Genomic DNA, 15,607 nt, shown 5'->3' on the forward strand with positions numbered 1-15,607 from the left:
CCTGGTTTCTCTCTCCCTCCTTTTTTAAAAAGTGGAGTTACATTAGCCATCCTCCAATCCTCAGGAACTAGTCCAGAATCTAACGAGTTTTGAAAAATTATCACTAATGCATCCACTATTTCTTGGGCTACTTCCTTAAGCACTCTAGGATGCAGACCACCTGGCCCTGGGGATTTATCTGCCTTCAATCCCTTCAATTTACCTAACACCACTTCCCTACTAACATGTATTTCGCTCAGTTCCTCCATCTCACTGGACCCTCTGTCCCCTACTATTTCTGGAAGATTATTTATGTCCTCTACATCAAGGAAACCCAAGCTGATTGAGTGACCAGCTTTCAGAAATACACCTCCAGTCATTCAGCAAAGGCAACTCCAGGATTCCAGTCACCTGTCTCTAAGTCTCTGCCTCATTCTCACTTTGATTTCTGTCCTTAGTGTCTTATTTTGTTCCAAAGAAACACAACATAAGCTCAAGGAACAGCACCTCATTTTCCAGCAAAGCATGTCACAGCCTTCAAAAGTCAATGTAAAATTCGCAATTTCAGATCAGCATTGATGAAGTCATTGATTTGTAAAATTAATTGTTCTCTCTCCTTGGAAGCTAACAAACCTGCTAGTTTTTTTTTCAGCATTTTCCTACGATGGAATTTTTACAGCTACTGCATTTTTGTTTCTCAATATTCCCACATTTTACTCTTAATATTTATCCATTGCCCACACATACTCAACTTCGAATACAGTTTTGATGAAAGTTCAGTGACCTGAAACATTGCCCAACAAGTGGATACATCTTAAAGACCATCTTGACCAATTCTGTTCTGCACATATTCTCCTTTCTGAGGATTGTGCAGACCAGGTACAATCCTACTCTTAAGAAATCACAAAGCGCCTTTCTCCATGCAACGACACCAAAACTGGCCGGGAATAGAACAGGTTATGCTTCTCTCTTCTCTTGAGAGAACATGTCAACATCTGTATTTCTTGCAGCAACTTTAGCAAAAGTAATTTATTCACTGTGAATCTAAAAGATTCTGAGGAGTACATCTGATCAAATAAAGTTCCCACCTGTCCACATCTCAATGTCTGCCTTAATCTTCTTAATAAACTATCAAGTTCCTTGTGGGCCACTGTTTCATCACTGTGCCTGGGACCCAGTGTAATACTCAGCAGCTCCTATGGAAAGAACAAATGATTAGGCATTGGGCTGCTACAGGCACCAGAAAAGAAATCATATTAAAGGTCAAAGCTCAGGTTTTTATCTGTTCGGACAAAGTCTTGTGATCCTTAGACTTTGGCCCAGCAAGTCACAACCTGCAATTGTGAATATTTTTGAGGGCCATGGAACTGCTGGGAAAATTAGAGTGGGCAGCAGCAGTGAAATACAACTGCTGGCCATTCTAATTTTCCCAGCAGCCCCATGGTCCTCAAAATGTTTCACAATCTCTTCTGTGAATCTCATGCTTTGAGTTTAAGCCAGTGAATCTAATCAAAAACTGATGATGGAGAACAGCTTTTGTCCCTAACAGAGCTGGATTTCCAATTCCTAATTTAACAAAGGAAGAAATTTTGGAGGATTTTTCATTCCTGCACAGTTCCCCCACTCAGTTTCCATAACCAAATGATACCCAACTTCATTAAGTGCATAATACCCATTGTATGATAATGTTCAGGTCTCAGTGGGAATAAGATCCACAAAAATGAGGATGTCAGCAACCTGGGGAGTTAAAACCACAAACAGTACATCTTCTTCTACATCACCCATACACTAGGGGTACACTATCATGCAGAGTGAAACACGGGATAGTGAGAGAGACCTAGCATGTTTACCTTCCCACTCTCTCACTTCTCCACTTCTAATACTTTCACTGATGTCTGATTTCTCTGTGCTAAAGATCCTAGCATCTGCAGTTAAACGCAGATGTGCTGAGGTGTCATTTTATTAGGTACACCTGTATGCCTGTTCATTAATACAGTATATCTAATCAATCATGTGGTAGCTACTCAATGCATAAAAATATGCAAACATGTCAAGAGGTTCAGTTGTTATTCAGACTAAACATCACAATAAGGGAGAAATGTGATTCAAGTGACTTTGACTGTGGAAAGATTGTTGGTACAGGCAGGGTGGCTTGAGTATCTCAGAAACTGCTGATCCTCTGGGGTTTGCACACAAGTCCCTAGAGTTTACAGAAAATGGTGCGAAAAACAAAAAGCATCTCCAATGAGTGGCAGTTCTGAGACAGGGGTCACAGGAGAATGGCGAGACTGGTTCAATCTGACAGGAAGGCAAAAGTAACTCAAATAACCATGCGTTACAACAGTAGTGTGCAGCAGAGCACGTCAAACCTTGAGGTGGATGGGCTACAGCTGCAGAAGACCATATCGGGTTCCATGCCTGTACCTAATAAAGTGGCCACTGAGAGTACGTTCAATAAAAACAGCATCCAAATACAATAACCCAATCCAGAGGACAAGAACTCAAAACAATTAAATCATGCTCCTTAAAACAACAGGATAATTCCTCCCATACATCTACACATCCACAGGAGCCAACGTCTTAGGAAACATAGAACATAGAATAGTACAGCACAGTACAGGCCCTTTGGCCCACAATGTTGCGCTGACCCTCAAACTCTGCCTCCCATATAAGCCCCCACCTTAAATTCCTCCATATATCTGTCTAGTAGTCTCTTAAACTTCACTAGTGTATCTGCCTCCACCACTGACTCAGGCAGTGCATTCCACGCACCAACCACTCTCTGAGTAAAAAACCTTCCCCTAATATCCCCCTTGAACTTCCCACCCCTTACCTTAAAGCCATGTATTGAGCAGTGATGCCCTGGGGAAGAGGCGCTGGCTATCCATTCTATCTATTCCTCTTAATATCTTGTACACCTCTATCACATCTCCTCTCATCTTCCTTCTCTCCAAAGAGTAAAGCCCTAGCTCCCTTAATCTCTGATCATAATGCATACTCTCCAAACCAGGCAGCATCCTGGAAAATCTCCTCTGTACCCTTTCCAATGCTTCCACATCCTTCCTATAGTGAGGCGACCAGAACTAGACACAGTACTCCAAGTGTGGCCTAACCAAAGTTTTATAGAGCTGCATCATTACATCGCGACTCTTAAACTCTATCCCTCGACTTATGAAAGCTCACACCCCATAAGCTTTCTTAACTACCCTATCCACCTGTGAGGCAACTTTCAGGGATCTGTGGACATGTACTCCGAGATCCCTCTGCTCCTCCACACTACCAAGTATCCTGCCTTTGTACTCTGCCTTGGAGTTTGCCCTTCCAAAGTGTACCACCTCACACTTCTCCGGGTTGAACTCCATTTGCCACTTCTCAGCCCACTTCTGCATCCTATCAATGTCTCTCTGCAATCTTTGACAATCCTCTACACTTTCTACAACACCACCAACCTTTATGTTGTCTGCAAACTTGCCAACCCACCCTTCTACCCCCACATCCAGGTTGTTAATAAAAATCAGGAAAAGTAGAGGTCCCAGAACAGATCCTTGTGGGACAACACTAGTCACAATCCTCCAATCTGAACGTACTCCCTCCACCACCGCCCTCTGCCTTCTGCAGGGAAGCCAATTCTGAATCCACCTGGCCAAACTTCCCTGGATCCCATGCCTTCTGACTTTCTGAATAAGCCTACCATGTGGAACCTTGTCAAATGTCTTACTAAAATCCATATAGATCACATCCACTGCACTACCCTCATCTATATGACTAGTCACCTCCTCAGAGAACTCTATCAGGCTTGTTAGACACGATCTGCCTTTCACAAAGCCATGTGACTGTCCCTGATCAGACCATGATTCTCTAAATGCCCAGAGATCCTATCTCTAAGAATCTTTTCCAACAGCTTTCCCATCACAAACGTAAGGCTTACTAGTCTATAATTACCCAGACTATCCCTACTACCTTTTTTGAACAAGGGGACAACATTCGCCTCCCTCCAATCCTCCGGTACCATTCCCGTGGACAACGAGGACATAAAGATCCTAGCCAGAGGCTCAGCAATCTCTTCTCTTGCCTCATGGAGCAGCCTGGGGAATATTCCGTCAGGCCCCGGGGACTTATCCGTCCTAATGTATTTTAGCAACTCCAACACCTCCTCTCCCTTAATATCAACATGCTCCAGAACATCAACCTCACTCATGTTGTCCTCACCATCATCAAGTTCCCTCTCATTTGTGAATACCGAAGAGAAGTATTCATTGAGGACCTCGCTCACTTCCACAGCCTCCAGGCACATCTTCCCACCTTTATCTCTAATCGGTCCTACCTTCACTCCTGTCATCCTTTTTTTCTTCACATAATTGAAGAATGCCTTGGAGTTTTCCTTTACCCTACTCACCAAGGCCTTCTCATGCCCCCTTCTTGCTCTTCCCAGCCCCTGCTTAAGCTCCTTTCTTGCTTCCCTATATTCCTCAATAGACCCATCTGATCCTTGCTTCCGAAACCTCATGTATGCTGCCTTCTTTCACCTGACTAGATTTTCCACCTCACTTGTCACCCATGGTTCCTTCACCCTACTATTCTTTATCTTCCTCACCGGGACAAATTTATCCCTACCATCCTGCAAGAGACCTCTAAACATCGACCACATGTCCATAGTACATTTCCCTGCAAAAACATCATCCCAATTCACACCTGCAAGTTCTAGCCTTATACCCTCATAATTTACCCTTCCCCAATTAAAAATTTTCCTGTCCTCTCTGATTCTATCCTTTTCCATGATAATGCTAAAGGCCAGGGAGCAGTGGTCACTGTCCCCCAGATGCTCACCCACTAAGAGATCTGTGACCTGACCTGGTTCATTACCTAGTACTAGATCTAGTATGGCATTCCCCCTGGTCGGCCTGTCAACATACTGTGACAGGAATCCATCCTGGACACACTTAACAAACTCTGCCCCATCTGAACCCTTGGAAATAATCAGGTGCCAATCAATATTAGGGAAGTTAAAGTCACCCATGATAACAACCCTGTTATTTTAGCACCTTTCCAAAATCTGCCCCCCAATCTGCTCCTCTGCATCTCTGCTGCTACCAGGGGGCCTATAGAATACCCCCAATAGAGTAATGTCTCCCTTCCTGTTCCTGACTTCCACCCATACTGACTCAAAAGAGGATCCTGCTACATTACCCACCTTTTCTGTAGCTGTAATAGTATCCTTGACCAGTAATGCCACCCCTCCTCCCCTTATTCTGCCCTCTCTATCCCTTTTAAAGCACTGAAATCCAGGAATATTGAGAATCCATTCCTGCCCTGGTGCCAGCCAAGTCTCTGTAATGGCCACTACATCATAATTCCATGTATGTATCCAAGCTCTCAGTTCATCACCTTTGTTCCTGATGCTTCTTGCATTGAGGTACACACATTTCAGCCCTTCTACCTTACTGTCTTTACACCGTTTATTCTGCTTCTCTTTCCTCAAAGCCTCTCTATATGTTAGATCTCGCTTTAACTCCATGCACTTCTTTCACTGCTCTATCTCTCCGGGTCCCATTCCCCTCGCAAATTAGTTTAGACCCTCCCAAACCATGCTAGCAAACCTACCTGCAAGGATATTGCTCCCCCTCGGGTTCAGGTGCAACCCATCCAATCTGTACAGGTCCCACCTTCCCCAGAAGAGATCCCAATGATCCAAAAATCTAAAACCCTGCTCTCTGCACCAACTCCTCAGCCACGCATTCAACTGCCATCTCCTCCAATTCTTACCATCACTGTCACGTGGCACTGGCAGCAATCCTGAGAACGCCACCCTTGAGGTCCTGTTCTTCAGCCTCCTGCCTAGTTCCCAAAACTCACACTTCAGGACCTCATCCCTCTTCCTGCCTATGTCGTTGGTCCCTACAGGACTTCTGGTTGCTTTCCCTCTCGTACCAGGATGTCATGCACCCGGTCAGAGACATCCCGGACCCTGGCACATCCATCATCAGGGATGATCACCACCTCTTCTCAGAACCTGAAGACCCACACCTCAAGATTCATCAGCTTTTTCCCCACTACCATCAGGTTCTTAAACCAACCTGAAAACTTCAAACACTACCTTGGACTATATTTCCTTCTTTCTTCCTCTCACTCTGTCATTATGCTTACTTTGCTGTCTGAGTTATGTATAGGTTACATTAATTTGTTAACTGATGTATGCAACATACTGTGCTGCTTCTAAAAGCTAATCCTCATAGCATTTATAGCCTGGTTATATATGTACATGACAGCTTTATGGAGCGGGTGCCATAGAAGCAGGCGATGGAGTAGAGGAAGTCGGAGTAGAAGGGCTTTGGCTCAACGCCCTTTAGGCGCTACTGGGACGAGGTGAGGCAAATTATTTGTGAAGAATAGGAATACGAAGTATGTCTGTGAGTCCGGTGTTCTGCACTGGGTGTCAGATGTGGGATGTCCGGGAGATTCCCAGCCTCCGGGACAGCCACATCTGGGCCAGGTACGTCAAGCTGCAGCTCCTTAGGGACCAGGTTAAAGAACTGGACATGCAGCTCAATGACTTTCGTCTGGTCATGGAAAATGAGGAGGTGATAGAGGAGCTATAGGCAAGTAGTCACACTGGGGCCTCGGGAGACAGATAAATGGGTAACAATCAGGAGAGGGAAGGGCAAGAGTCAGATAAAAGAGAGCATCCCTGTGGCTGTCCCCTTAACAATAAGTACTTCTGTTTGAGTACTGTTGGAGGGGGGAATGGCCTACCTAGGGGAAGCAACATTGGTCACGCCTCCGGCAAGAGTCTGGCTCTGTGGCTCAGAAGGGAAGAAAGGAAGAGGATGGCAGCAGTGATAGGGGACTCTATAATTAAGGGGGCACTCAGGCGATTCTGTGGACGCAGGAAAGAAACACGGATGGTAAATTGCCTCCCAGGTGCCAGGATCTGGGACGTTTCTGATCACATCCACAATATCCTGAAATGGGAGGGTGAACAGCCAGAGGTCATGGTACATATTGGTACCAAAGACATAGGTAGGAAAAGGGAGGAGGTCCTGAAAGCAGACTACAGGGATTTAGGAAGGAAGTTGAGAAGCAGGACCTCGAAAGTAGTAATCTCGGGATTACTGCCTGTGCCACGCAACAGTGAGTATAGGAATAGAGTGAGGTGGAGGATAAATGTGTGGCTGAGGGATTGGAGCAGGGGGGCAGGGATTCAGATTTCTGGATCATTGGGAACACTTTTGGGGCAGGCGTGACCTGTACAAAAAGGACAGGTTGCACTTGAATCCGAGTGGTACCAATATCCTGGCAAGGATAATCGCTAAGGCTACTGGGGAGAGTTTAAACTAGAATTGCTGGGGGGGGGGGGGGGGGGGGGAGGGGGGGGAACCAAACTGAAGAGACGGAGGAAGGGGCGGTTGGTTCACAAATAGAGAAAGCTTGTAAACAGGATGAGGAGGAGGATAGGCATGTCATGGAGAAGGGATACACTCAGACCAATGGTTTGAGATGTGTCTATTTTAGTGCAAGGAGTATTATGAACATAGCGGATGAATTTAGAGCATGGATCAGTACTTGGAGCGGCCATTACAGAGACTGGGATGGCTCAGGGATAAGAATGGTTACTTCAACTGCCAGGTTTTAGGTGTTTCAGAAAGGACAGAGAGGGAGGCAAAAGAGGTGGGGGCATGGCACTCGATCAGAGAGAGTGTCATGGCCGTAGAAAAGGAGAAAGACATGGAGGGATTGTCTATGGAGTCTCTGTGGGTGGAAGTTAGTAACAGGAAGGAGTCAATAGCTCTACTGGGTGTTTTTTTATAGACCACCCAATAGTAACAGGGACATCAAGGAGCAGATAGGGAGACAGATTCTGGAAAGATATAATAATAACAGGGTTGCTGTGGTGGGAGATTTTAATTTCCCAATTATCGATTGGCACATCCCTAGAGCGAGGGGTTTAGACGGGGTGGAGATTGTTAAGTGTGTTCAAGGAGGCTTCTTCACACAATATGTAGATAAGCCTACAAGAGGAGAGGCTGTACTTGATTTGGTATTGGAAAATGAACCTGGTCAGGTGTCAGATCTCTCAGTGGGAGAGCATTTTGGAGATGGTGATCACAATTCTACCTCCTTTACCATAGCATTGGAGAGGAATAGGAACAGACAAGTTAGGAACGTTTAATTAGAGTAAGGGGAAATATGAGGCTATCAGGCAGGAACTACGGAAGCTTAAATTGGGAACAGATGTTCTCAGGGAAATGTGTGGAAGAAGTGTGGCAAATGTTCAGGGGATATTTGTGTGGAGTTCGGCATGGGTATGTTTCAATGAGACAGGGAAAGGATGGTAGGGTACAGGAACCGTGACATACAAAGGCTGTTGTAAATATAGTCAAGAAGAAAAGACGAGCTTATGAAAGGTTCAAAAAGCTAGGTAATGATAGAGAGCTAGATGATTATAAGGCTAGCAGGAAGGAGCTCAGAAAAGAAATTAGGAGAGCGAGAAGAGGCCATGAGAAGGGCTTGGTGGACAGGATTAAGGAAAACTCCAAGGCATTCTACAAGTATGTTAAGAGCAAGAGGACAAGACATGAGAGAATAGGACCAATCAAGTGTGACAGTGGAAAAGTGTGTATGGAACTGGAGGAGACGGCAGAAGTACTTACTGAGCACTTTGCTTCAGTATTCACTACGGAAAAGGATCTTGGCGATTGTAGGGATGACTTGCAGTGGACTGAAAAGCTTGAGCATGTAGATATTAAGAAAGAGGATGTGCTGGAGCTTTTGGAAAGCATCAACTTGGATAAGTCACCGGGACCGGACGAGATGTATCCCAGGCTACTGTGGGAGGCAAGGGAGGAGATTGCTGAGCCTCTGGCGATGATCTTTGCATCATCACTGGGGACGGGAGAGGTTCCAGAGGATTGGAGGGTTGCAGATGTTATTCCCTTATTCAAAAAAGGGAGCAGAGATAGCCCAGGAAATTATAGACCAGTGAGTCTTACTTCAGTGGTGGGTAATTTGAGGGAGAAGATCCTGAGAGGCAGGATTTATGAACATTTGGAGAGGTATAATAATGATTAGGAATAGTCAGCATGACTTTGTCAAAGGCAGGTCGTGTTTTACGAGCCTGATTGAATTTTTTGAGGATGTGACTAAACACATTGATGAAGGTAGAGCAGTAGATGTAGTGTATATGGATTTCAGCAAGGCATTTGTTAAGGTACCCCCATGTAAGGCTTATTGAGAAAGTAAGGAGGTATTGGATCCATGGGGACCTTGCTTTGTGGATCCAGAATTGGCTTACCAATAGAAGACAAAGAGTGGTCGTAGACAGGTCATATTCTGCATAGATGTTTGTGACCAGTTGTGTGCCTCAGGAATCTGTTCTATAACGCCTTCTCTTTGTGATTTTTATAAATGACCTGGATGAGGAAGTGGAGGGATGGGTTAGGAAATTTGCTGATGACACAAAGGTTAGGGGTGTTGTGGATAGTGTGGAGGGCTGTCAGAGGTTACAGCGGGACATTGATAGGATGCAAAACTGGGCTGAGAAGTGGCAGATGGAGTTCAACCTAGATAAGTGTGAGGTGGTTCATTTTGGTAGGTCAAATATGATGGCAGAATATACTATTAATGATAAGATTCTTGGCAGTGTGGAGGATCAGAGAGATGTTGCGTCCACAGGACACTCAGAGCTGCTGTGCAGGTTGACTGTGTGGTTAAGGCGGCATACGGTGCATTGGCCTTCATCAACCGTGGGACTGAGCTCAAGAGCCGAGAGGACCCTGGTCAGATCCCACTTGGAGTACTGTGCTCAGTTCTGGTCACCTCACTACAGGAAGGATGTGGAAACTATAGGAAGGGTTCAGAGGAGATTTACAAGGATGTTGCCTGGATTAGGGAGCATACCTCATGAGAATAGGTTGAGTGAACTTGGCCTTTTCTCCTTGGAGCGACAGAGGATGAGAGGTGACCTGATAGGGGTATATAAGACCAGCGGTCCCCAACCACCGGGCCGCAAAGCATGCGCTACCGGGCCGCGAAGAAACGATATGATTTGGGGATATGACTCAGCTGCAGCTTTCCTCATTCCCTGCAATGCACTATTGAGCTTGAACGCACACGAGGTCATTACGCACGCGTCATCCATGTCAGCGCGGGAAGGAGATCAACTCCTCGAGTTTGCAAATGACGGCCGGCTGAGAAGTATGTTTGACATAACATCTCTGCCGGCATTCTGGATCAAAGTCAAGGCTAAATATCCTGAGACAGCCATGAAAGCACTGAAAACGTTGCTTTCATTTCCAACATTTTTCTGCGAAGCGGAGTTTTCTGCATTGAATGCAACGAAAACTAAATTGTGGAATAGACTGGACATAAGGAACCCCCTTCGAGAATCGCTGTCTCCCATCACCCCTCGATAGGACCGTCGTGTTGCAGGGAAACAAGCCCAGGGCTCCCACTCTGGTGCCCGTGCAAGGCTTCATGATCATTGTAGTCTTTCTCGGGGCAAACTCAACATATTTGACTGCTACTCTTGTCCGTTGGCAACTCTACCCCCCCACCCCCCTCCGGTTGGCCGGTCTGCAAGAATATTGTCAATATTAAACCAGTCCGCAGTGCGCAAAAGGTTGGGGACCCCTGTATAAGACGATGAGAGGCATTGGTCGTGTGGATAGTCAGAGGCTTTTTCCCAGCGCTGAAATGGCTAACAGGAGAGGGCACAGTTTTAAGGTGTTTGGAAGTAGGTACAGAGGGAACGTCAGGGGTTAAGTTTTTTTACACATGGAGTGGTGAGGGCATGGAATGGGCTGCCGGCGACAGTGGAGGCAGATACCATAGGGTCTTCTAAAAGACTCCTGGATAGGTACATGGAGCTTAGAAAAATAGAGGGCTATGGGTAACCCTGGTAATTTCTAAAGTAAGTACCTGTTCGGCACAGCATTGTGGGCCGAAGGGCCTGTATTGTGCTGTAGGTTTTTGTATGTTTCTCTGACAATAAACTTGAACGAGGAAAATTAAATTTTAGTAAGATGAATATATGTTTTATAAGAAACAAGAATTCCACGTGACACATACAATTTATTAGGCTCCTGCAGATAAGAACATGGAGATGTTCTTGTTATATCTTTTTAAAGATTATCTTTTGAAAGAGCAACTTTCCATTCTACCACATTTAGCCAAATGTAACATACCTTAAACTCACTGGCTATCTGAGAAGGAGATGGTGCATTGTGTTTACAGTCTGGGAGACAACTGGTGGATTCAGTTGCATTTGTCGATTGTGTTGTCCGAGATTTCTTGAGTCTTTCAAAGCTGACTGCCATTTCTTTTTTAATTAAAGCTGATGGTAAAACAGAAAAAATCTGATATAGAGAACAAACCACATAGCAGTGCCAAATGAAGCCAAATTTTAAGCAACACAGCACAATACAGAAACAAACCACATTTGTGATTCACTGTGTAATTGCTGCTGAACACTCAGGGAGCTTAAGGCATTTTTCCCAACATATTTGCTTCTTTATTTTCCTTTGTTAATAATTAGTAGCATTGTCATTAATTAGTTGATGTGTGATAATATAATTAACAATATTAAACTTTGTCAATATCTTGTGTTGAGGTGCTCATGCTAACTGCATTACTGTGTAGTTTGTCACTCACATTAGAATGAGCAGGGGAAAATTGTAAACCACAGCTTACAGTTACCCTGAGCCTGGGGATCTACTCACATAACCCCAATCTCTTCAATTTTACTTCAAAGCATTAAATTTGATGGGGAGGGGGAAGGCCAGTGGTGAAAGATTTGTATTATTCCTAAACTGTACCACTCCCTTGGAAAAGATCAGTTGTGCTCCTTGGTACCTGCAGTGTTAGCGGAGAGCCATGTACAGGCCTTTTCTGTTGCAAGGCGGGTTGCAATATCTTCTGCCGTTGTCAGCACCTGTGGAGAGAGCAGTAATACTGTCAGGTATGTTGTAATGAGGCTTCAAGGAGGGCTGGCAAACAAGGATGGGTGTGAAATGAGGAGGTGTGGAGGACAAATCTGATGGGGATGGGCTTCCAAGCAATATTGAGAGGGATGGACGAGGACAATCTCAAGGAGGAGATAGTGGGCATCAGACTTGAGTAAAGAATTGACAGCCTGCTAGCCCAACTGGAGGTGGAGGGAACACTGAAAGAAAATAATACCTGAAGGTGATTATGAAAAAGATGGAATGGTAAAGACACAGGCAAAAATAAAACCAAACGGGCTTCGATGTAGGAGAATTCCCCCACTGTAACCCTGTTATATTAACCAAGCTGACAAGTGTCCAGTCTACCTCATCCCTTACTAATACGAACATAGTGTTCAAAATGAATCTGCAGTCTGAAAACATTACAAAACAATATTGAACAGTACGGCACAGGAACAAACCCTTCAGCTCATCATGTCTGTGTCAATCGTGATGCTGAATTAAGTTAATCTCATTTGCTTGCAATAGTCTACACACGCCCACTCCCTGCCTAATACTCTTCACCATCTTCATTGGCAGCACGTACCAGGCAGCTACCACTCTGTGTACAATAGCTCATCTCGCAAACCTTCTCCCTCTCACTTAAATTTAGTACTCCCTTTACTAAATGTCAAATACTCCCTTTAGTATTTGACATTTTCACCCTTGGAAAAAGATTCTGACTAAGCATCCTATATATTCCTCTCACTTTGATAAACTTTTATCAGGATTCCCGTCCACTTCCAAAGCACAGGGAAAACAACAACCCTGCCTTATAGCAAATTCTCTCTAACTTTACAACCACGAAGGGAATCTGCTGGTGTTCTAAGATGAGATTTTTAATGCACTGTCCAGATTCAGATACATTACCTGAAAAGGTGAAAACACATTCAACAGTAACTTGGTAAAGTAAACCTGAGATAAGCTGGAGCTTTACCCTATTCCTCTGCTGGCCTTCACACTTTCCACACCAGCAGCAAAACTCACAGAACTTGGGTGCTCTCACCCACACACCACGCTCCTCCTTCTCTAAGTAATTCAATCTTGGCCTATCGTGTGAACTTTGCCACAGCATCTGCTCTCATCACCACTCTTGGGATTTTCTTCAACATTGTGTTACCTAAGAGGGTCATTGCCCTACGAGTTCAGATGGTTGATGTTGTTCTTGGCTGATAAGCGAGGGGAAATGAAACCAAAACCACTGTGCTGCCCAGGTGACTATGGTGACACTCTATGCTCATCACCAACCCTCATCTTGGTCTGCACCCTACACCTCTGTGCATCTCACCTCACTATTCACTAAAATTCTTGTATACTATTACCCAACTAATGTTCCCATTTGGATATTTTCTCCTTTTCCCTATCTTCAAACATCTCAGTCTCCCCTTGTTCACCTTTCCCAATGTTCCTCCATTTAAACAATGCAGCTCATACACTGCACCACCTTTCGCCTTGCAATTCCCATCACTTCACTCATGGAGAGACTTGTGCTGATCATTCCAGGTTAGCTTGGCAATTGGGTTATTACCACAAGCACTGAAATACACTGTAAAGTTTTGTTTTGGATGCCATCCATACAGATGGTTTCATTACAAAACTGCAATGAGCTAGTAGACAGAAACACAATAACAAAACAGCTATATAGGACACAGGTCAGATGCCACTTGGAGTACTGTGCTCAGTTCTGGTCGCCTCAGTATAGGAAGGATGGGTGCAGAGGAGATTTACAAGGGTGTTGCCTGGATTGGGGAGCATGCCCTATCAGAATAGGTTGAGTGAACTTGGCCTTTTCTCCTTGGAGCAATGTAGGATGAGAGGTGACCTGATAGAGGTGTATAAAATGATGAGAGGCATTGATCGTGTGGATAGTCAGAGGATTTTTCCCAGGGCAGAAATGGCTAGCACAAGAGGGCACAGTTTTAAGGTGCTTGGAAGTAGGTACAGAGGAGATGTCAGGGTTTTTTTTTTTACGCAGAGTGTTGAGTGCGTGGAATAGGCTGCTGGTGACAGTGGTGGAAATGGATATGATAGGGACTTTTAAGAGACTCCTGGACAGGTATATAGAGGTCAGAAAAACAGAGGGCTATGGGTAACCCTAGGTAATTTCTAAGGTAAGGACACATTCGGCACAGCTTTGTGGGCCAAAGGGCCTGTATTGTGCTGTAGGTTTTCTATGTTTCTAAAACATAAAATAAAGAGTAACAATTACAGAGAAACTGCATTGCAAACAGACAATAAGATGCAAGGCCATAATGATGACGATTATGAGGGCAAAAGTCCATCTTATCAAACACGAGGACCCTTCAATAGTCGTATTAGCAGCAGGATGGACACTACCCTTAAGCCTGGTGGCACATGCTCTCAGGCTTTTACATCTCCTGTAAAATGGAAGGAGGGAGAAGTGTGAATGTCTGCTTTACTGAGGTATAGATAGAGGGGAGCCCAGTCTCCATGATGTGCTGAGCCATGTGTGCAACTCTGCAGTTCCTTGTAGTCATGGGCAGGTAAGCTGCCACACTGCTCTGTACAAGACCAAGACATAGGAGCAGAATTAGGCCATTCAGCCCATCGTGTCCACACCAGCACTTCATCATGGCTGATCCCTGATCCCACTCAACCCCATACACCTGCCTTCTCACCATATCCCTTGATGTACCAACCAATCAGGAATCTATCAACTCTGCTTTAAATATACCCACAGACTTGGCCTCCACCGCAGTCTGTGGCCCAGCATTTCACAGATTCATCACTCTTTCGACTGAAAAAATTCCTCCTTACTTCTGTTCTGAAGGTCGTCCCTCAATTTTGAGGCTGTGACCTCTAGTTCTGGATACCCCCACCAGAGGGAACATCCTCTACACATCTACCCTATCTGGCCCTTTCAATATTCGGTAGGTTTCAATGAGATCCATCCGCATTGTTCTAAATTCCAGTGGGTACAGGCCCAAAACTGCCAAACGCTCCTCATATGTTAACCCCTTCATTCCCAGAATCAACCTCGTGAACCTCCTCTGGATTCTCTCCGATGACAATACATCCTGAGATAAGGGGCCCAAAACTGTTGACAATATTCCAAGTACGACCTGACTAGTGTCTAAAAGCTTCAGCGTTATCTCCTTGTTTTTAAATTCTATTCCCCTTGAAATAAATGCCAACATTGCATTTGCCTTCTTTACCACAGACTCAACCTGTGAATTAACCTTCTGGGAACCTTGCATGAGGACTCCCAAGTCCCTTCACATCTCTGATTTTTTAAATGTTCTCCCCATTTAGATAATAGTCATTTTACCAAAATGCATTATCATACATTCCTCAACACTGTATTCCATTTGCCAATTTTTGTCCATTCTTCCAATTCGTCTAAGTCCTGCAGCAATCACCTTGCTTCCACAGCACTTCCTACCCTTCTGCCTATCATCGAATCATTGACAACCTTTGCCACAAAGCCACTAATTCCATTATCTAAATCACTGACAAAATGTGAAAAGTAGCGGTCCCAATATTGACCCCTGAGGAACACCACTAGTCACTGGCAGCCAACCAGAAAAGGCCTCCCCACTTTATTCCCACCCACAGCCCCCACCTGCCAGCCATTCTTCTATCTGTGCCAGTATATTTCTTGTAACACCATATGATTTGCTCTTGTTAAG

At 44.8% G+C, this 15,607-nt stretch overlaps 1 protein-coding gene across 2 annotated transcripts in view; it reads right to left on the reverse strand.

The window, feature by feature from the left end:
- The window catches only part of cdan1 (codanin 1), a 176,309-nt gene that overhangs the window by 17,354 nt on the left and 143,348 nt on the right, over positions 1-15,607 (reverse strand). For both annotated transcript variants that reach the window (XM_072263937.1, XM_072263928.1), the window contains 3 exons: positions 11,827-11,905; positions 11,160-11,308; positions 1,068-1,175 (listed from right to left, as the gene is read on the reverse strand). In XM_072263937.1, coding sequence (XP_072120038.1) covers positions 1,068-1,175; positions 11,160-11,308; positions 11,827-11,905 — 336 coding nt within the window. The remainder of the gene's footprint in view (positions 1-1,067; positions 1,176-11,159; positions 11,309-11,826; positions 11,906-15,607) is intronic.

Source organism: Mobula birostris, chromosome 1, assembly GCF_030028105.1.
Source record: "Mobula birostris isolate sMobBir1 chromosome 1, sMobBir1.hap1, whole genome shotgun sequence".
In the NCBI taxonomy this organism is placed as follows: Eukaryota; Metazoa; Chordata; class Chondrichthyes; order Myliobatiformes; family Myliobatidae; genus Mobula; species Mobula birostris.